The 21361-nt window shown below is 53.3% G+C and overlaps 1 protein-coding gene across 2 annotated transcripts; it reads left to right on the top strand.

Annotated features, from left to right (window-relative positions):
* Positions 1-2719: 2719 nt before the first annotated feature.
* Positions 2720-18623, top strand: MAPK13 (mitogen-activated protein kinase 13). 2 transcript variants are annotated; one of them, XM_068159491.1, is made up of 12 exons: positions 2720-3068; positions 8411-8540; positions 9313-9371; positions 10421-10529; positions 11529-11558; positions 12697-12744; positions 14204-14318; positions 14608-14679; positions 15231-15310; positions 15774-15852; positions 17172-17345; positions 18291-18623. In XM_068159491.1, exons 1-12 carry the CDS (start codon positions 2749-2751, stop codon positions 18368-18370), a joined length of 1296 nt encoding a protein of 431 aa, XP_068015592.1. In that variant the 5' UTR covers positions 2720-2748; the 3' UTR covers positions 18371-18623. The 2 variants fall into 2 exon arrangements, with proteins under 2 accessions (XP_068015592.1, XP_068015590.1); XM_068159489.1 differs by having other exon boundaries at positions 2724-3068; positions 17169-17345; positions 18291-18616.
* The last annotated feature ends 2738 nt before the right edge of the window (positions 18624-21361 follow it).

Raw genomic sequence — 21361 nt, 5'->3', positions numbered from 1 at the left:
GCTGGAGGTGGGGAGATTCAGGCTAGATGTGAGGAGGAAGTTCTTCACCATGAGAGTGGTGAAACCCTGGAATGGGTTGTCCAGGGAGGTGGTCGAGGCCCCGTCCCTGGATGTGTTTAAGCCCAGGCTGAATGAGGCTCTGGCCAGGCTGATCTAGTGTGGGGTGTCCCTGCCCATGGCAGGGGGGTTGGAACTAGATGATCCTTGTGGTCCCTTCCAATGATACTATGATACTAACATCTCCAGGGCTGGTAACTCCACCTCTTTTAATGCCTCACCATTCTCCACTGAGTCCTGGGAACACTGCTTGTGATCAGACAACAACTGGATCTAAGACCATAGAAAGATAGAATGCTAGGGGTTGGAAAGGGCCTCCAGAGATCAGAGTCCAACCCTCCCTGCCAAAGCAGCACCACCAAGGGCAGATCACACAGGAAACCATACAGGCAGGTTTTGAAGCTTTCTAGAGAAGGGCACTCCACAACCTCTCTGGGCAGCCTCTTCCAGGGCTCCAGCACCCTCACAGTAAAAACTCTCTTCTCATATTGAGGTGAAGTTTCCTGTGACTAGATTAATGTCCATTGCCCCTTGCCCTATCCTTCAGTACCAGTGGCTCCAACCTCCTGACAGCCACCCATTTGCTCCCACTGAGCTGGTCTGGCAATTTTATGTGTGTGGGGGGGGCTAATTTCAACCCACCACACCTCCAGATATTCATAAACAATGATAAGGTCACCTCTCAGCCTTCTCCACACCACATAGCCCCAGGGTGTCTCAGGCTTTCCTCGTAAGAGATGCTGCAGAATGTGCTCATCTAAAATGCTAAAATCAGAGAGAATTTAACTGGGGGCAGGAGGGGTGTGTGTGGGGGGGGAAAAGTACTGCACCTACAACATGAAGTTACTTAATTCAAGGTTTCCTCTTCAGCTGGAATCAGTCACTTGGATTATTTCATCTTTCTACAGCCACGACATGCCCAAGACATGCAGGACTGTCGTGTGCCCATCACCTGCTGTGCACACGTGGTTGAGCAAGAGCTGTGCTCATGAAATGACAAAGGAGTTACAGGTTTGCTGATGCTCCAGCAGCTTTGCTGTTACTGCTCTTGCTCACAGGTGTATTTATAGCTCTAGCCACTGGCAGGTTGTTTCCTGACTTGTCTGGTGCTGTAGACAGGGCTTGGCACGTTCCTATGTGAGTGTGGTTAGAGATCTGCCCTGGCACCGTGTCCCTGGTTTGTATTTTATGAAGCAGCAGCTCTTGCCAGGGCTGCTCGTAGAATGGAAGGGGCAACACTAATCACTATGGGCAACACAGAATCCCAGCATGGTAGGGGGTGGAAGGGACCTCTGGACATCATCCAGTCCAACTCCCCTGCTAAAGCAGGGCACCAACAGCAGCTTGCCCAGGGTCATAACAACCAGCTGGGTTTGTAAGCTCTCCACAGAAGGAGACTCCACAACCTCTCTGGGCAGCCTGCTCCAGGTCTCCAGCACCCTCACACCACAGAATTTTCTCCTCCTGTTCAGATGGAACCTCCTGGGTTCCAGTTTGTGCCCATTGCCCCTTGGCCTGTCTCTGGGCACCAGTGACAAGACTTTAGCCCCATTCTCTTCCTCCCTGCCCTTTAGTTGTTGCTGAGCATTGCTCAGATGCCCTCTGGGGCTGCTCTTCTCCAGGCTCAACAGCCCCAGGGCTCTCAGCCTCACAGAGATGCTCCAATCCCCTCCACATCTTTTTAGCCTCTGCTGGACTCTCTCCAGTAGTTCCCTGTCTCTCTGCAGGTAAAATGGTTCTTTCCTAAGTCCCTGATGGTGCTTTTTCTGTATTTCCTATTTATCAAGAAACTTGGTTCTAATCCTGCTGCCCAGATGTGCTGGGAGCAGGGACACCAGCGCAGGTGACACGTATGGAAGGAGCAGTGGCTATTGCAGGGTTGAGGGCTAGGGGGTAGAGCACAGCCTAAGCAGCTGGGCTGGCTTGGTAAGGCATAGCTTAGTCATTTCCTTTGGGAAGCATGTCAGATGCACGACCTCCTGTGGAGGAGCCCCACCTGAGCCTCCTCAAGCTGCAGCAAAATATTGGGGTGTGCTCAGCTTACCAGAAAAGACCTTCTTGCAGGCTGGGTTGGCTGGGCTGGCCGGGTATGGGGAGGCACAGGAGAGAACGTGGGATGTGTGCTGTCCACCTGAGAAAGGGTTTGACCTGCTGCAGGAGATGAAACCAGACCCAGCAACGCCTGGGGCAGGAAAAGTCTTCTTGACGGTTTCACAGCCGTTCCTGAACCTCCTCCGTGCAGCCACCTGAACGAAGCTGGAGAACTTCAGCCGGCTTTCCCCGCAGCCCTGCTCTGCTGGGAAGCCTGGGAGAAAATCCCCACGGCTTCCTTGTTCCGCGGTGTGAGGCCCCGGCGTCCTTCCTCGCAAGCCTGGAGCTGTCCCCTACCAGCCGGCGAGAAGAATGTCCTGGCGTGCCTGACGAGCTGCTGCGGCTTGTCCCCCAGATTCCCCAGCTCCACGAGTCCTTACTCATTGCTTGTTCAGAGCAGGGCTTTCACGAGGTCCCCTGCGAGCCCCGTCGGGACACTTCCCGGCCGGCGGCAGCGGGCGAGCAGCAGCTGCGGGTGCCGGCGAGGCTCTGGATTCCGTCTGGAGGAGAGTCCGCAGGCACCTGCACACGGCCGAGGCGTGTCGGGAAACCTGATGCCTCACCTCCGCCAATGTGGAGGCGGGAGGAGGGCCCACGGACATGTCCCTTCTCGCTGCCAGCAGCTGCCAGCGGAGAGGGAAGCTCGGTAGAGCCCAGCTCGGTAGAGCCCAGCTCGGCAGAGCCCAGCTCGGCAGAGCCCTCGCCGGCAGCAGGCCTCGCGCTCCCGCTCCCGCTCTCGCCGCCGCAGCCCTCCCGCACGCCAGGACTCTGGGGGGGTGGCAGTCCCGCAGCCGCCGGGCGATGAACATCGCAAGGAGGAGAGGCTTCTACAGACAGGAGGTGAACAAAACCCTCTGGGAGCTGCCCAGGAGATACACCGACCTGCACCCGCTGGGCTCCGGAGCCTACGGCTCGGTGTGGTGAGTAGGGGCCGCAGGCCTGGGGTGAGCTGGGGCTGCGGGAAGGAGCGCGCCGGGGGGCAGCGAGGAGGCGCCTGGTGGTACCCCACCGTTAGGAAAGGCCATTTGCATGTGTGATGAAGCTGGTTTGCCTCCAGACTTGGTCACTTGAAGGAGCTGAGGTGTTTCCTCCCGTGGTTGTTCCTGGTGGGCAGAGAGGGAAGTGTCTCCCACCGGAGCCAGCCACGGTGGGCAGCCTCAGCCAGCAGCCAGCGGACCCTGCAGGGCTGCTGGGGGCAGCTGGGGGTCAGGCGGCTTTTGAGCTGACTTGTGGTAAGGTTTCGGCCTGGGATGAAGTCCCTGGGTGTCTGAAAGAGATTTGTAGATGATGATGGAGGTGGGCACTGGAGCAAAGGTGCCTGTGGCATGTCCTCTGCAGCATGTCCTTGCTGCTTGAGTCCAGAACAGCTGATTCTGGGCTCGGGGGGGGGGGGGGGGGGGGGAAGGAGTTGGACAGTAGGACCTCCACCTTGGTACTGCTTCCAGCTTGAAATGGTCAAATAGGAACGGTCCTGAAACAGCATCAGGAACAGAGTAGGGTTGCAAGAGCTGGGGCTGTTCAGCCAGGAGAAGAGAAGGCTCCAGGGAGACCTTAGAGCAGCCTTCCAGTACCTGAAGGGGGCTACAAGAGAGCTGGAGAGGGACTTTTGACAAGGGCTGATAAAGATAGGACAAGGAGGGATGGCTCTCAGCTGGAAAAGGGGAGATTGAGACTGGAGATTAGGAAGAAATTCTTTACAGTGAGGCTGGGGAGACACTGGAACAGGTTGCCCAGGGAGGCTGTGGATGCCCTCTCCCTGGAGGTGTTCAGTGCCAGGTTGGATAAGGCCTTGAGCAACCTGGGCTACTGGAAGGTGTCCCTGCTCATAGCAGGGGGGTTGGAACTGGCTGTTCTTTAAGGTCCCTTCCAACCCAAACCGTTCTGTGATTCTACCCAGCTGATGATGGTCTTGGGAGCAGCTCTAATCATCAGCTGGGTGAAGCTGCCTGTGGTGGATGCAGGCAGAAATCAGATCTCACTTGGTTTGTGTTGGTGAAGCAGAGGAGATGGGCAGCTTTTAGAAAGGTTCCACACAAAGCAGCTTGATGATAGAATCTGAACAGAGCCTTTGTTTCACAACACACTGAGCTAAAATAACCCCAGAGGTGTGTCCCTGGCTGTAATGTTGGGCAAAGTCTCTTTGCTGGCTCTTGTGGCTCAACTGCTGCAACCTGGAGCCCAGGTGCTGTCCTCGGCCCCTGGCTGCCGGTTTACAGAGAGCACCCAATATTTCCTTTTCCCACTTTGTTGGCCAGGTGCATTTCAGCTTCTGAGATTCCTGAGCCTTGTAAAACCAGGCAGGACTAAACCTGACTTTTTATATATCACAGAATCACAGAATGCATTGGGTTGGAAGGGACCCTCAAAGGTCACCTTGTCCTTTGAGGGTCCCTTCCATTACAGATGTATTATGTCTAATGGAATAAGTACATAACTATCTGTCTATCTATCTATATAAATACAGCTATAAATTTGAACCTCAGCATTCCTCAAGTAGGCTGCCCAAGGAGGCTGTGGATGCCTCCTCTGTGGGGGTGTCCAAGGTCAGGCTGGATGAGGCCTTGAACAGCTGAGTCTGGTCGAGAGATGTCCCTGCCCATGGCAGGGTGTGTGGAGTAGATGATCTCTGAGGTCCCTTTCAACCTAAGTCATTCCATGATTCATTCAGTTCCATTTCCTGGGTTCTATCATAAAGGAAAGCAGGAAGAAAATAGACACAGGAGAAAAAAGGGAAGAGGAAAATCCTTCCAGAGTTTCCTTGCCCACGACAAGAGAAAAAAAAAAACCCAAATCTACCAGACAAATCTTTTACTGGTCCCAAGGTCTTGGCTGCTCTGGAGTTTCCAGGAAGGGAGGGGAACAGCCCCAGGATGGACCCAAGGTATGGCATGGACAGGAGTCGGTCCAAAGCAGAGGTGGAAGCTTGTGGAGCTGGGATTTGCTGTCCTCTGCTGGGAATTGCTGGGAAGCTTCCCTCTTGCAGCATCGTTGGGAGCTGCTGGTTTTAACACCTCCTTGGGCAGCTGAGAAGCTAACAGAGGAGGAACAGTAAAGTTGTGTTTCCTCTTTCCTTAAATCTGCCCAAATCTGTCGTGATTTGGCTTCCAGCTGAATGTACTTGTGGAAGAAGAACCTTCTGAGTCCTCCAGCTTGCTGCTCTCTGCTGGCCAGCAGGGACACAGCTCAGGCTGCCCTGGGTCATCCTGAACTTCAGCTGTGGGAAGGATGTGGTGGGCTCAGTGGAATGAATTGTGCCTGATGGCAGTGGTGAAGGTAGCACTGCCAGTGCTGGGCAGGCTGAAGCTCCTCTGAGTGGAGTGGTGGGGTCAGATGCTTTGTAGGCTAGCAGCTGGGAAGGTTGCTAAGAACATGGACACCACAGCTGGGAAATCTGCCTTGAATTCTGCAGAAGCTCTTTGGCTACCTAATCTGAGACCTTTCCTCATGCTTAGCTGGCTCCTCAGAGAGCTCCACGCTGTGCTGTCACCTCTGCCAACACCTGTTGGAGTCCTGAAACTGAGACAGCTCTCCACTGTACCTCCTGAGAGATCCTTCAGCGCAGGGCCTGCCTCGTGTGGTTCCTGCACATTCCTGGCTGGCTGGATTGACAAAGTCCCCATCATATCGATGCTCTCAAAGGATGGTTTTGCTCTCATCACACACAACTCAGAGCAACTGGAAGGACCTTTGTGGCCAAGAGCAGGGAGGTTGCCTGATGTCATCAGGGAGGCTGATAAGAAGCATTGTTAACCCAGACTCCTGGAGGGTGCACCACTACTGATTGCTTGTGGCTGAGATCTGGAGAAGGCTGCATGAGAGGCTTCCAGGAAGTGCAGCAAGGAACTGTTAACCTTTCCTCAGCACTGACCTGAAGGGAAAGCCACATGCAGAGATCTTTTCCAACCTTATTGATTCTATTATATTGCCTCCTCTGCTCATGCAACCAGCCCCAAGCCCAGCAAATTCAGTTTGATTGGGTCATGGGTGGCATTTCCCTGTTTGTTTGTGAAGTCCTCTTCTGAGTGAGGGCCATAGAGGTCATGGGTCATGCTGATTTACAGCTTTATGGTATCTGTATTTCCCTGTCTGGGTCCTCCAAGAGCCCTGAGGAAGGAGCAGTGGCTGGAGGCTGGCAGTAAGGGACTCTGCTGGGGTGGTTCACACATGGCTGCAGAGAAGGAAGCAGGAGAAGTGTGTCTGTGTGAGGCTGGCGGTTGCGTGCCAAGCACTGCCGCCACCACTCTTCACGTGGGCTTGGTCACCCTGTGCAGCTACACACCAGGGCTGAACCTGCTGCTTTACAGCCCTTCTGTTTCCCCAGGAGATGAGATAAGGATTTACAGAGCGGTGGGAACTGCTCTGGAAACCCCCAGCAGGATATGGCAAGGAAAACCTTCTCTTCAGCTGTTTGCCTCTCGGAGGGGCCCAGCAGAGGCTGAGGCCCTGATGCATAACAGGGTGCACTGAAACCCTCCTAGAAAAGACACCCAGAACCTCAAGTTGCAGCTACCCCTGTCTGAGGACCTCCCTCCCCACTTCTTACCTGCCTGACCAAAGAGCTTCCAAAACAGAGAAAGTGTTGTGGGCTCACCCTGCCTGGCTGCCAACAGCAAACATGACCAGAGGGAAGGACACCTCTCATCTCCAGTGATGGCTGCTGTGGGGTGTTTGACACAGAACCACACAAAGAGCATCAAAGATCCCAGATGCTTGAGAACCAACTCCAGCAGCCTGTGCTTTCATAGTTTCATTCAGGGTTGGAAGGGACCACAAGGATCATCTAGTTCCAACCCCCCTGCCATGGGCAGGGACACCCCACACTAGATCAGCCTGGCCAGAGCCTCATCCAGCCTGGGCTTAAACACCTCCAGGGACAGGGCCTCGACCACCTCCCTGGACAACCCATTCCAGGGTCTCACCACTCTCATAGTGAAGAACCTCCTCCTCACATCTAGCCTGAATCTCCCCACCTCCAGCTTCATTCCATTCCCCCTAGTCCTATCACTCCCTGAGATCCTGAGAAGTCCTTCCCCAGCCTTCCTGTAGGCCCCCTTCAGATACTGGAAGGCCACAATTAGGTCACCTTGGAGCCTTCTCTTCTGCAGACTGAACAGCCCCAACTCCTTCAGTCTGTCCTCATAGGAGAGGTGCTCCAGCCCTCTGATCATCCTTGTGGCCCTTCTCTGGACACGTTCCAGCACCTCCACATCCCTCTTGTAATAGGGGCTCCAGAACTGGACACAGTACTCCAGGTGGGGTCTCACCAGGGCTGAGTAGAGGGGGAGGATCACCTCCCTCGACCTGCTGGCCACACTTCTCCTGATGCAGCCCAGGATCTGATTGGCTTTGCGGGCTGCAAGTGCACACTGAGAGCTCCTGTTGAGCTTTTTGTCCACCAGCACCCCCAAGTCTCTCTCCTCAGGGCTACTTTCCAGCCAGTCACTGCCCAGCCTGGATTTGTATTTCAATGTGTGACATCCACGGTCTGTGCTCCCAAATGAGGTGAAGGTGGGCTGTACCTTAGAAGGCAGTGCCCTCCAAGCAGAGTTTGGTTCATTCCCTTATCTCCATGTGTTAGGGAAAGAGAAGGCAGAGTTAGAACTAATTCTGACCTGCAGCCCTTTGTGTTTCCCTCCTCTCAGGGCTCTGTTAGCTCCATCTCAATTCTGCAGGTTCAGGGGAATAAAGGAGAGCACTTTGCTTGGTGTCCCACCTAGTCCTGCAAAGAAGACAGGCTGTGGTCTGCTGCCCACAGTCATAGAGGGGGGACGCCTCTGCAGCTCCCTTAAAGGAGGTTGGAGCCAGGTGGGGGTTGGTTTCTTCTCACTTGCAACGAGTGACAGGACAAGAGGAAACATCCTCAAGTTATGCCAGGTTGGATATTAGGAACAGTTTCTTCCCAGCAAGGGTTCTCAAGCCCTGGAACAGGCTGCCCAGGGAGGTCGTGGCGTCCGCATCCCTGGAGGTATTTGACAGAAGCGTAGATGTGGTGCTGAGGGAAGCATGGATGTGGTGCTGAGGGACATGGTTTAGTGGTGGGATTATGAGCTCTAGGTGAGCAGCTGGACTGGATAATCTCAAAGGTCCTCTGCAAGCTCAACAGTTCTTTGATTCTAAACCTGTGTGTGGAGAGCTCCCGTGGGTTTCTCGCCAGGCCTGTCTCTGCTCCGGAATTAGCTCTTCTCCAGAAGACTTTCAGTATCGCAGAGTTTGCTGAAGCATCTTGCTGATGTCACAGCTGCTTTTCATTTGTGCACCACAGCTCAGCCATAGACAAGAAGACAGGGGAGAAAGTGGCTATCAAGAAGCTGTGTCGCCCCTTCCAGTCAGAGATCTTCGCCAAGAGAGCGTACCGAGAGCTCATGCTGCTGAAGCACATGCAGCATGAGAATGTGAGTACTGCCTTCCCTCTGCTCCTGCTGACCTGGGGGGCATTTCCTTGCCACTTGGATGGGGGCAGCACCAATATTGTTGTATAAGATGAGGAGAATCATATAAGGAGCAGCTGAGGGCCCTGGGGTTGTTCAGCCTGGAGAAGAGGAGGCTGAGGGGAGACCTCCTGGCTCTCTACAATGCCCTGAAAGGAGGTTGGAGCAAGGTGGATATCAATCTCTTATCTCAAGTAACTAGTGATAGGATGAGAGGAAATGGGCTGATATTGTGTCAGGGGAGGTTGAGGTTGGAGATAGGATAAAATTATTTGCTGCAAGAGTGGTCAGGGGTTGGAACAGGCTGCCCAGGGAGGTGGAATTCCCATCCCTGGAGGTGTTGAAGAAAGGTGTGGCCATGGCACTTGGGGATATGATTTAATGGCTATGGTGATGATGGGTTGGCAGTTGGACTGGGTGATCTTACAGGGCTTTTCCAACCTTAATGATTCTATGATTCTTTTGTAATTGAGAGGCCCTGGCACTGGGCACATGCAGTCAGTCTCAGGGTTTGACTCTGCCTACCTGCTGTGCCCAGCTGGCAGCAGGCTGGAGCAGATGTGTAATAGGTGCTCCCTGTGTTAGTAAGAGGACAGGCAGCTGTGCAGCATAGCCAGGAGGCCTTGGATTCCTCACATGGAGTTCTGGGTGCTCACCCCTGCACGTGTGCCCATGGAAAGCCATGTGCACAGCAAATGCTGTCCAGGTTTAACTGTGGGCTTCTCCTCCCCTGCAGGTCATTGGGCTTCTCGATGTCTTCACCTCCGCCCCCTCCTACCACGGCTTCCAGGACTTGTAAGTGTGGTGTCTGTGTGCACCCTGCCTGGGCTCAGGCATGCCTAGGACAGCAGTACCTTAGCAGCAGGGTGATGGGGCAGGTTGAGGTGCAGCCCAACAGCCTGAGACACAAAGGGGCCAGGCTGAAGCCAGACATCCTCAGATCACAGGGACAATCCAAAGCATGTGGCTGAAACACCCAGAATCCATAAACAGCTCCCATGCCCTGCTCTCACAGCTGGCAGAGCACAGTATACAGCCCAGCCTATGTCCCAGGGGGGCTTCCTGTGCCCTGGTACATCACACACAGCCTGGTCCATGCCAGCACCCTGCCCGTGTGCTGCCGGGCCAGGAGGCTTCACTCCCAATCGGGGTTGGGGAAATTAAAGTGAGGATTTTACAGATCTGGTGTCTCTCCATCCTGATTCTGGCTGTTCTGGTTTTGCCCTTTCCCTCAGTGACTGGGTTGGATCAGTTGTTTGTCCCTTCCCCATCCCTGGGCACGGGCAGCGCGTGCCAGGGCTGGGTTTAGGCTGATGACAGCCTGCAGGAAAAGTGTTTGAAGGTTCTCAGAGCAGTTCCTGCTGGAAGACCATTAACTAATTAGCAGTCTGAGCAGGCAGGCCAGAGACTGGAGGAAGCTGGATGTTGTCTTCCAAGGCAGGGCTGGAGAACATCACAGAGATAAATTTGGGAGCTGACGCGGCGCTTTTGCGAGACTGCTGCAGTTGTGCAAGATGCTTCAGCTCCCAGCTGCTGTGAGGCCACCTGGAGCTCTAAAGTAAACTCATTCAGGGTTGTGAGAGCCTGGAAGATCCTTGTTCTTACTTCACACCAGACACCTGATTTAAGGGGAGGAGAAAGGGCAATTTGCAGAGCGGGTTGAAATCCCAGCATCGCTGTGGGCTGCGCTGGTTAGACACAGCGCAGAGTGTCAGTGTGTGTGCTGGTTAGACAGGAACAGTGTCACAACACACAGCCCAAAAACCTCAGCCAGGAGAGAAGAGGGTTGCCTGCTTCCCTGTGCTCTTCCTCTAGACTCAGGGCCTTGTCTTACTGCCTTTTAGCTACCTGGTGATGCCATACATGCGGACAGATTTACAAAAGATCATGGGACATGAATTCAGTGATGAAAAGATCCAGTACCTGGTCTACCAAATGCTGAAGGGGTTGAAGGTAGGTGGGTCTGGAGGAGTTTAGTGGCTCCCCTTGTCTCCTCTCATCTCACCTCTAGGTTGACCAGAATTAAACCCGCTTCAAACACGGTGTAGGAAGGTTTGGGGGTTTATGGCACCTCCTGAGAGCAGTCTGTGCTGTTGAACTCCTGCTGGTTCAGCACACATCAACAAAGTGACTGCTCACATCAGTCAGTTGGGTATGGAAGCAATCAGCAGTCCTGTGACAGCAGCTGGGTCACTCCTTGACTCACCAAAGTGCTGTGTAGAAGGCAAGAGGCTGGCAGCAATGGGAGCTTCTCCTGAACCCTGAACAGAGGCTTTTGGGGGAGAAGAGAGAGGGAATGATCTGGTCAGTAGAATTAGGAAGGAACATGCTGCTGGAACTGGGTTTGAGGGAGCAGAGAGCAGTCACTGCCAATCCTGGGATGCCTTCATGCTGCCCTCTGGGACACCCTTCAGCCCCAGTCAGAGCAGGGGCTCACAGGCATTAATGAGCTCACCTTAATTACACCTTTTCCCCAGATCACTGTGATCTTGAGCTGAAATCAAGAGGGGAAGAGCATACAGAAGGTTTGACAGGTCCAATTCTTGCAATTAGGTGTTTTAATGATGCCTTTTTCCCACCACACCCTCCCCTCCATGTGGTTTGATGCCCAAAATAGCCAAGTTTTCATCTTGTCTATCTATTGACCATGCTTCTGCCAGGAATCCTGATGCTTTTGTTTGACAGTTTGCAGCTACTGAGGAATCATTGCTCTAAGGAACTCTTGCTCCACGCTCCTGCCCTCTGCCTCCTCTTTAGACTGACAATATCACTGCAAACACAGAGATTCAGGGCAGAAATTTCTATCCCAACTGCTGCCCTGGGCAGGGGGTGCTGCAGCAGCTGCAGGCTTTTGTTCTCAGCACATTCTTGCTGGTAGCTCTCAATTCTCTGCTGGAGGACAGCGAGCCTGCTCTGCTGGTGCTCACATTGTGGCTCCTCTTTTTCTTGCAGTACATTCATTCAGCTGGCATCGTCCACAGGGTAAGTCCATGCCTGTCCTTAACTCGGATTTGTGTCTGTTTAGCTTGGTCCTGCAGCTAATAAATGAATACATTCCTAAACATCCTTTCACTAATAGCCTCAGCTGCTCTAAGGTCTCTCTGGTGTCCTCCCTCTCTTCCCTCCTACACCCTGCATGTGTTTGGATTTGCTCATTTGTGCAGCATTTTGAGGACATGCTGCCTCTTTTTGATAAGCTGGGAAGCATTTTTTGGATGCTTTTTAAGTGAAAACCAGTGCAGAAGAAATAAACCAGTGACTGAAGCTGGCCAGTATCATAGAATCATAGAAGGCTAGTGGTTGGAAAGGGCCCTCAAAGGTCATCTTGTCCAACTCCCCCGCAGTAAGCAGAGACATCCCCAACTAGAACAGGTTGCTCAGGGCCCCATCAAACCTCACCTTGAATGTCTCTGGGAAGGGAGCCTCCAGCACCCCCCTGGGCAACCTGTTCCAGGGTTCCACCACCCTCACAGTAAAGAACTTCCTCCCAATGTCCAGTCTGTATCTACCCTTCTCTTCAGCAAGAAATGTTCTAGGTTGTGTTCAGCCTGGAGAAGAGAAGGCTCTGGGGAGACCTTAGAGTGGCCTCATGGTACCTGAAGGAGGCCTCAGGAGAGCTGGGGAGGGACTATTCATAAGAGCATGTGGTGACAGGACAAGGAGCAGTGGTTTGCAACTCGGGCAGGGTAGATTTAGATGGGACAATAGGAAGAAGTTCTTTACTTATGAGGGTGGTGAGACACTGGAACAGGTAGCCCAGAGAAACTGTGGACACCTCATCCCTGCAAGTGTTTAATACCAGGCTGGATGAGGCCTTGAGCAACCTGGTCTAGTGGGAGGTGTCCATGCCCATGACAGGGGTGGGGTTGGAGCTGGATGATCTTTAAGGTCCTTTCCAACCCATTCTGTGCTTAGATATGACAAGAACTATAAACCAGGACAATCACTCCTCAGAAGACCTGAAGGGTATTTTGCTTTATTGGTGTTTTGGTGCTGGAGGGTTGTTGCCTTGTCTTTGTTCTGATGGACACTCTGGGATCCCACCAGAGGAGGTTTGGAAGAGGTTTACCTTGTGTTGTAACTCAAACCATCCTTGTTATTGTGCTCCTGTCTGGTGTAGGACCTGAAGCCAGGCAACCTGGCTGTGAATGAAGACTGCCAGCTAAAGGTAGGTGGAAAAGCACCACTCTGAAGTGTATCAGGTGGTGGAGAAACTGCTCTGCCAGCAGGAATCTGGCACTGTCATGTTCCCTCTTGCTCAGCTGAGGCGTTGCATTACTTGGCGGTTGCAGGCAGTGGGAAATAGCCACCTGCTGATGTCACCTGCTGAGTCAGGGCCCAGCACTAGGAATGAACATCCTGGCACTGTAATTCCTCTGGCATGGCAGCTCCTAACCACTTCCTAAACAAATTCAGTGCTGCTGAGCAGTGCTTCCCTTAGCTGACCGATCCATGGAGGATAACTGGATCTGGCCACAGTTACCCCTTGGCTCTCGCTGATGTGATGGTTGATTCCAGACAATGTTCTCAGCATTGCTTGGGAGGGTATCCCTGCAGCTCACTGCCCCAGAACACATTTTCTGTGATACAAGGAAAGGCTCCACTGCCTGTAAGAGTTGGGCCAAGCCATGTTCATAGAATCACAGAATGGTTTGGGTTGGAAGAGATCTTAAAATTCATCTAGTTCCAACCTCCCTGCCATGGGCAGGGACATCTCCTACTAGACCAGGGTGTTCAAGGCCCCAGTCCAGCCTGGCTCCATCTCCAGTACCAAGGGAGAGGCCAGAGTGCAGAGTGTTTTTAGAGGAACAGTTGAGTCATGGTGGGCTGGGAGTTGCCAGGTTTAAGAACAACTCAATTAAATAAAGCTCACAGAGTTGAGACTTAAGCTTCAGAAGAGACCACAAAGATGATCAAAGGGCTGGAGCACCTCCCTTCTGAAGACAGGCTGAAAGAGTTGGGGTTGTTCAGCCTGGAGAAAAGAAAGCTCCCAGGGACACCTTGGAAAAGCCTTTGAGTGTTTGAAAGGGGCTGCAGGGGAGCTGGAGAGAGGCTACAAAGACATGGGGTGACAGAACAAGGGGTATTGGCTTCAAACTGGAAGAGGCTCTGTTTAGATTAGAAATTAGGAAGAAATTCTTCCCCATGAGGGTGCTGAGGCACTGGAACAGGTTGTCCAGAGAAGTTGTGGAGGCTCCAAACCTGGAAATGGTCAAAGCCAGGCTGGATGAGGCCTTGATCCAGCTGGTCTAGGAGGAGATGTCCCTACCCATGGCAGGGAGGTTGGAGCTAGATGATCATTAGAGTTCCTTCCAACCCAAACCATTCTGTGATTCTATGATTCAAGAAAGGAAGTGACCATCCAGGTGATGCACAGCACTGATCCTTCCAGCAGGGTCCTCACACCATTGGGCTTGCAGCTGGCTTGCAGCTTACCATGGAAGTAAGCCAAACCTGTAAGTTCTTTGAACTTGTGGCTGGCTGAGCTATAGTTGGGGCTTGCTTGGCTGCTTGGATCTGCTTTGTTGCCTCTTAGAAGCAGATTCTCACTTGCCTGTAGGGTTTCTCTTTTCTCTTTTTTTCTTTCTCCTGCCCTTCCTTCTCCCTCTTCCTTTGGTGACCTGCAGATCTTGGACTTTGGCCTGGCCAGGCAGGCGGACGCGGAGATGACCGGCTACGTGGTGACGCGCTGGTACCGAGCCCCGGAGGTCATCCTCAGCTGGATGCACTACAACCAGACAGGTGAGCTACCCCTCCTGCCACACCCTGCTCACATCCCACCTAACCCTCCAGATGTTCTTCTGCTTCATCATCAGTGTCCCCTGCAGCGTGGTGTTGCACAACTCCCCAAGCTGGTGCCTGGGGGAAATGAGCACAGGGCTTAGGAGCTGACTGAGATCAGGGGAGGGTGGAAAATGGGAGAGAGATTTACATCAATGCCTGCTGCAAACAACAGCAAAAGTGCCCAGGGATCACTGCTGCCTTTTTTACTGACCTTTGTTTTTTTTACCTCCTCTCCCCCTCTGAGCAGTGGATATCTGGTCTATTGGCTGCATCATGGCAGAGATGCTGACTGGGAAAACGCTGTTTAAAGGAAAAGATTGTATCCTTTGGACCTCCACCTTTGCCTTAGGGGGGGGGGGGGGGGGGGGATCATAATTCTTGGTGGGGTGTGAAAGGGCTTTTGGGAATGTGGCTGCTGAGAAAAACAGGTCTCAGGCTGGTTCACCAGGAGGTAGTCATGGGGAACAGTCTTTGGGAGGAGGAAAACAGAGAGAAAGTAGGAAGGGACCAAGACACCCTTAGAAATACACTTCTGTGCTGGCCATGTCTCACCATGGGTGGACACAGATCCATCCCCCCAGCCCGTGGCTGTGTGTCCCCCAAGCCCATGGCTGTGTCTCCCCCCAGCCCATGGCTGTATGCCCTGGCAGAGCTGTGCCAGCAAAATTGTCCACTGATGAGAATGGCAGCCCAGGAAAACAGCCCTGGAGCTCTCCTTGCTGAGAGTCTCTGCTTGTGTGGCTCTGTTGGGGTTGTATCATCATCTCTTCATAGCTCCTGTGAGGCCTTGGGCTCTCCAGCAGCCAGCCCCCAGGCTGAGCTGTTGAGGGCTTCACTCCTAGATGGGTGATCTTTAACCCAGTCTGCCAGACCTCGACCAACTGACTCAGATCCTCAAAGTCACAGGGCACCCAGGAGAGGACTTTGTGGAGAAGCTGGAGGACAAAGCGGTAAGTTCACTGCAGATTCATTCAGGTCCTGCTGGCAGAGGTTTGGTGGTGGGGACTGGTGGAGGTGATGGAGACTCGTGGAGGTGAGGACTCTTGGAGGTGGGGACTTGGAGATGTGAGAGGTGCTGCTTCTGCAGCAGCAAAGAGAGGCAACCTCAGACTTTTCCCTTGAACATGGGAGATGTTTGTCTTTGCTGGTGGCACATCTGATGGTCTTGACATTGCACTGGGAAGTGGTGTGGACTGCAGGGACTCCTAGGTGATGCTCCAACAAACCACTGATCTCCTCTGTTCTCCAGTTTGACCCTTAAAGCAGGAAGGTTGCTGTGTCTCAGCTGCAAAAGTGGTCACTGGAATGTGACATCTGGGATGATTTGCTGTCCCACCTGAGCCCAGGAGCTGTATCTCACAGCCCTCTCCCTCTAGTCCATGGGCAGTGAAGGTGCTTTCCTCTCTCTTTCAGGCTAAGAGTTATATCAAGTCCCTTCCTAAAATCCCCAAGATGGATTTGTCTGTGCTTTTCCCCAAAGCCAATCCCCAAGGTAAGTCACCTCCAGGATTTCTCAGGAGTTTTCACAGCTGGAAAGAAGCCAGGCTGACCACCAAAGCTCCAATATTCTTTCTCCTCTCTCTATGACTCTGATTCTAACAAAGAAGAGCTGCTTGCTTTATCTAAATGCTGCTGCATCACCTGCTTGGCTATAGCCACAACCTCTGGAAGACAGCAGCAGCCAAAATTCTTCTCAACTGTCCTAATCCCATCACACTCCACAGCCTTGTCATCCTGTCACACAGAATCATAGCTTTGTTTGGGTTGGTAAAGTCCTCTGAGATCATTGAGTCAAACCATCAACCCAACACCACCATGGCTCCAGGTGCCATGGCCACACTTTTCTTGAACACCTCCAAGGATGGGGACTCCACCACCTCCCTGGGCAGCCTGTTCCAATCCCTGACCAATCTTGCAGCAAAGGAATTGTTCCTCATCTCCAAATTAACCCTCCCCAGGCACAATTTCAGGCCATTTCCTCAACTTTTTTCACCTGAGATTAGGGAGAAGAGACCAACCCCTTTCAGGGCATTGTAGAGAGTCAGAAGGTCTCCCCTCAGCCTCCTCTTCTCCAGACTAAACAACCCCATTTCCTTCCCCACTACATCTAAGGCATCCCAGGTTTTGATGAAGTGCTCCAGTAATGTATTATCATTATTTTTAGAGTACAGCTTGATCTTAGCTGTTTGTTGAACACTTGGATCAGCTGACACTTAACAGGCAGCTGAGATGTGCAATTTTCAGGGTAGAAATTGATCTCCTCCAAGGAGCTCTTTTTTTGAGTAGATGGAGGTGAGAGGGAGCCAAACTCTTCTCAAAGCTGAAGGCATGAAGCTGTTAAAACCAAGGGGGACTGAGGCCCCCAGCCTGGCTGGTATCAGAGTTTCCTGCCTTCCTGTTTACCAGGGGAGTGCAGATTTGTGTAGATCACTCTTGTTAAGACTTCTTTGAGTTGCAGGGGTCAGAGCTGAAAGCAACTGATGAAAACCACAAAGTACCTTGAATTTGCTCTTTGTGTTCCTGCAGCTCCATCTGTGCAGCAAGGCTTATTCAGCTCTAGTTTGTTATTTCTGCACAGTTTACACCTCCACTTCTGTCAGAGAGCTCCCCAAAGCTGCTGTTGGGTGGGCTTTGCATCCCCACCAGTGGGAGCTCCATGCTGCCTTGGCCAGCTTGAGGAATCTCTTTCATTTTCAGGTCTGCAGGTGTGGTACTGGAATGATTAGCCCCATCACTTTCAGGGTTCATGCACAGGATCCCTGTTCTCCATCACTCCTTGCTGAGCTCTGCTCCTGTCTTCTCCTACAGCAGTGGACCTGCTTGACAAGATGTTGCAGCTCGACGTGGAGAAGCGCCTGACAGCCACCGAGGCCTTGGCTCACCCCTACTTCGACCAGTTCCGAGACGTCGAGGAGGAGACAGAAGCCCAGCACTCCTATGATGATTCCCTGGAGCATGAAAAGCTTTCCATAGATGAGTGGAGAAGTAAGAAGTTCTCTTGGAAGGTCTTGTCTCTCACAGGCCTTCCTCTCTCGTGTGCGATCACCTGCTGCTGACTGCACATCTGCCTTGCCTTGCTCTTGCTTGCAAGCATTTAGCAAAGACCCCTCCCGCTCCCCGGGCAGGCTTCTTGTGCCCCTCCCGCTCCCCGGGCAGGCTTCTTGTGCCCCTCCCGCTCCCCGGGCAGGCTTCTTGTGCCCCTCCCGCTCCCCGGGCAGGCTTCTTGTGCCCCTCCCGCTCCCCGGGCAGGCTTTTTGTGCCCTTCCCGCTCCCCGGGCAGGCTTTTTGTGCCCTTCCAGCTCCCCAGGCAGGTTTCTTGTGCCCCTCCCGCTCCCCGGGCAGGCTTCTTGTGCCCCTTCCAGCTCCCCGGGCAGGCTTTTTGTGCCCCTCCCGCTCCCCGGGCAGGCTTTTTGTGCCCTTCCCGCTCCCCGGGCAGGCTTTTTGTGCCCTTCCAGCTCCCCGGGCAGGCTTTTTGTGCCCTTCCAGCTCCCCGGGCAGGCTTTTTGTGCCCTTCCCGCTCCCCGGGCAGGCTTTTTGTGCCCTTCCCGCTCCCCGGGCAGGCTTTTTGTGCCCCTCCCGCTCCCCGGGCAGGCTTCTTGTGCCCCTCCCGCTCCCCGGGCAGGCTTTTTGTGCCCCTCCCCGCTCCCCGGGCAGGCTTCTTGTGCCCCTTCCCGCTCCCCGGGCAGGCTTCTTGTGCCCCTCCCGCTCCCCGGGCAGGCTTCTTGTGCCCCTCCCGCTCCCCGGGCAGGCTTCTTGTGCCCTCCTGGCTCTTTGGCACTTTTACCTCTGCCCGAAGAGCTCTTTCTTTCCCAGCTTGTGCCTGCCCTCTCTTCCCCACTGAATCCCTGCTCTCTGCACATGTAACATTCAAACTTTCATCTGTGTCCTCTGACCCCCCACATTCATGGTTGCTTTCTCCTCCTTTTCAAGAGCACATTTACAAGGAGATCTTGTCCTTCAGCCCCATTGCACGCAAGGACTCGAAGAAGCGGAGTGGGATGTCTCTATAGTGGCTGCTGTGGCTGTGGCTGGGATGGATGTGCTGCTCCTGCCTGGATTTACTCCACACTGCCTCTCTGGTGGCCATGGTTTGGCCTGAGGGACTTCTCTGTGTGCCTGCCTGCACAAGGGTGACACCACGCTGTGGGCATTGGACTTTGTTCTGCCAAAGGGGGGAGAACCCCAAACAGTTTTCAGTGCAAAAGATAAAGATCTTGTTGAAACTTCCAAGGGGGAGAACCTGACCTCCTGTTGCTTTTATTCAGTATTCATGGATACAAACTCCAGCACAGGAGGCTCCACTTCAACATGAGGAGGAACTTCTTCACTGGGGGGGTCACAGAGCACTGGAACAGGCACCCCAGAGAGGTTGTGGAGTCTCCTTCTCTGGAGATTCAGAGCCATCTGGATGTGTTCCTGTGTGACCTGTGTTGGATTCTATGGTCCTGCTCTGGCAGGGGGGTTGGACTGGATGATCTCCAGAGGTCCCTTCCAACCCCTAACATCCTGTGAGCCTGTGATTCCCCTTGAGAGAGCAGAGGATTCATTGCTTCTTTCTCCTTACTCTTTCCAAGCACAGGGTTTAAAACTTTAATCATGGATAAGGTAAACAAAAGGTTAAATTGACTGGGAAGTGACTCTCAGGCAAAAGTAAGTAAGAGTGAAATTCTGCATAGCAAGGCTTGAGCCACTCCAGCTTTGAGTGTGACTCCTCTCCCTGAGCAGTCCAGGAGCCTCCAGCAGGAAGGCTGCTGGGATGGTGTTGGCTCCAGGGCACTGCAGGAATCCAGTTGATTGTGGGATCAGTTAGAGTTCAGAGCAGCTCCAAATTCTTAACTCCCTGCTGGGGCTCTTCCCTTTCTGGACAGCTGTTGCCATCTCTCCTTTTGCTCTGCTCATTTCATTCTCTGGTTTGTGATCAGTGCTGTCTCCTTGTTAGTGCCAACACAGAATCCCAGCATGGTTGGGGTTGGAAGGGACCTCTGGACATCATCCAGTCTAACCCTCCTGCTCCAGCAGGGCACCCACAGCAGCTTACCCAGGGTCACAATGGCCAGGGGGGCTTGGAAGCTCTCCAAAGAAGGAGACTCCATAACCTCTCTGGGCAGCCTGCTCCAGGCCTGCAGCACCCTCACACCAAATAAGTTTCTCCTCCTGGTCAGGTGGAACCTCCTGGGTTCCAGTTTGTGCTCATTGCCCCTTGTCCTGTCCCAGGGCACCACCAAGAGTCTGGCCCCAGCCTCTTGCCCCCCACAGCTCCTTTAGCTCTTGCTGAGCATTGCTCAGCTCCCCTCTGGGGCTGCTCTTCTCCAGGCTCCACAGCCCCAGGGCTCTCAGCCTTTGCTCCTTACAGAGATGCTCCAGGGAGCATCCTGGGAATTCCAGGCTGTTTCCCACATGGCTAGGCCAGGTATCCCAGGGAGCTGGGTTACTGTCTAACAGTGCTGCTGCTCTTCCTTTCTGCTCAGCCTGCTTTCCCCAATGGTTCTCTCTTTACCACCCTTATCTCTCACCAAACAGCCTCCCTGGAGTCACCCAGCCTGCTCCCAGCTGCCTTTATCTCAGTGGGGCCAGCACTTCCTTACACAGCCCAGTGCTGTGACCTCCTGTTCTCATTCCTCTGCCTTGTGGGAACAGTTGCACACAATCCCAGCACGATGGGGGTTGGAAAGGACCTCTGGAGATCATCCAGTCCACCCCCCCTGCTAAAAAAATCCCAGTTAAAGCAGGAATCCTCTTCTGCCTCTGCTACTCTTTACAAGCTGCTCACTTCTCAACATGAAGAGACCTTTCAGCTGACCACTTGCAAAATAGTCAGCTGTCAGTCTTGAGGCTCAACTCCCTAAGTAACTAAAACCCTGTTCATATCTTGAGGGGACAAAAAGGCAGAAAAGTCTCCTGCATGACCAGTCCAGCATTGCCAGAAAGAGGAAGGCAATAATTCACCTCAGTGAGCCCAGAAAATAAGCTCAGATCTATCAGTTCCTTGGTACCATCTTGGCTCAGGCAGTCAGCACTGTTATAAAATGCATCTGAGATGGTTGTGGGAAATGGAACATCTCTAACCCTCCCCAGCCTGGAAGTGTCCTTGTGAACAAGAGCTCCACAGATCCTCTCTACTGCTCTGTCACTGAGATTTTGCATTTCTTATTTGCCTATGCAACCTTTAATTCACTCTCTTACTTGGTGAGGAATTCCTGATAGCTACAAGAAATTGAGGAGATGGGAAACGAGCCAGTGTGTGGCCAAGGTGCTCAGCAGCAACCTGGCTTGGGCCAGCAGTAGTGTGACAAGCAAGACTAAAGCAGTGGTTGTTCCCCTCTACTGGTAAGGCCACACCTTGAGTACTGAGTGCAGTTTTGGGCCCCCCACTCCAGGCAGGACATTGAGGTGCCGAAGCAGGTCCAGAGAAGGGCAATGAAGCTGGGAGAGGGTCTGGAGGACAGGGTTGGGGAGAGGCAGCTGGGGGACCTGGGGTTGTTCTGCCTGGAGAAAAGGAGGCTGAGAGGAGACCTGGCTCTCTACAACAAGAAGAGGAGGCTCAGGGGTGACCTCATTGCCCTTTACAACTACCTGCAAGGTGGTTGTAGCCGGGAAGGGGTTGGTCTCTTCTCCCAGGCAGCCAGCACCAGAACAAGGGGACACAGTCTCAAGCTGTGCCAGGGGAGGTTTAGACTCGAGGTGAGGAGGAAGTTCTTCACCAAGCGAGTCGTTCGTCATTGGAATGTGCTGCCCAGGGAGGTGGTGGAGTCCCCATCCCTGGAGGTGTTCAAGAGGGGATTGGATGTGGCACTTGGTGCCATGGTCTAGTCATGAGGTCTGTGTTGATAGGTTGGACTCGATGATCCTCAAGGTCATTTCCAACCTTAGTTATACTGTGAGACTGTGAGCTCCCTGAAAGGAGGTTGGAATCTCTGAGAAAATTCAGGCAACTTGCCTGCATTTAAAGAAGAAATGTTTGACCCTAAGAGTGGTGAGATCCTGGCCCAGGGAGGTGGGAG

Source organism: Melanerpes formicivorus, unplaced genomic scaffold (genome assembly GCF_026170545.1).
Source record: "Melanerpes formicivorus ecotype bairdi unplaced genomic scaffold, bMelFor1.0.p_v2 SCAF_46, whole genome shotgun sequence".
Taxonomy (NCBI): Eukaryota; Metazoa; Chordata; class Aves; order Piciformes; family Picidae; genus Melanerpes; species Melanerpes formicivorus.
Note: the sequence above shows the minus strand (reverse complement) of the source record. Positions and strands in the feature narration are given on the sequence as shown.

Coding starts and splice junctions, on each gene's coding strand:
- MAPK13 (XM_068159489.1), top strand. CDS start 2,749: ATGTCCCTTCTCGCTGCCAGCAGCTGCCAGCGGAGAGGGAAGCTCGGT. Junction 10,530..11,528: donor AAATGCTGAAGGGGTTGAAG/GTAGGTGGGTCT, acceptor TTTTTCTTGCAG/TACATTCATTCAGCTGGCAT. Junction 14,319..14,607: donor GATGCACTACAACCAGACAG/GTGAGCTACCCC, acceptor CCCTCTGAGCAG/TGGATATCTGGTCTATTGGC.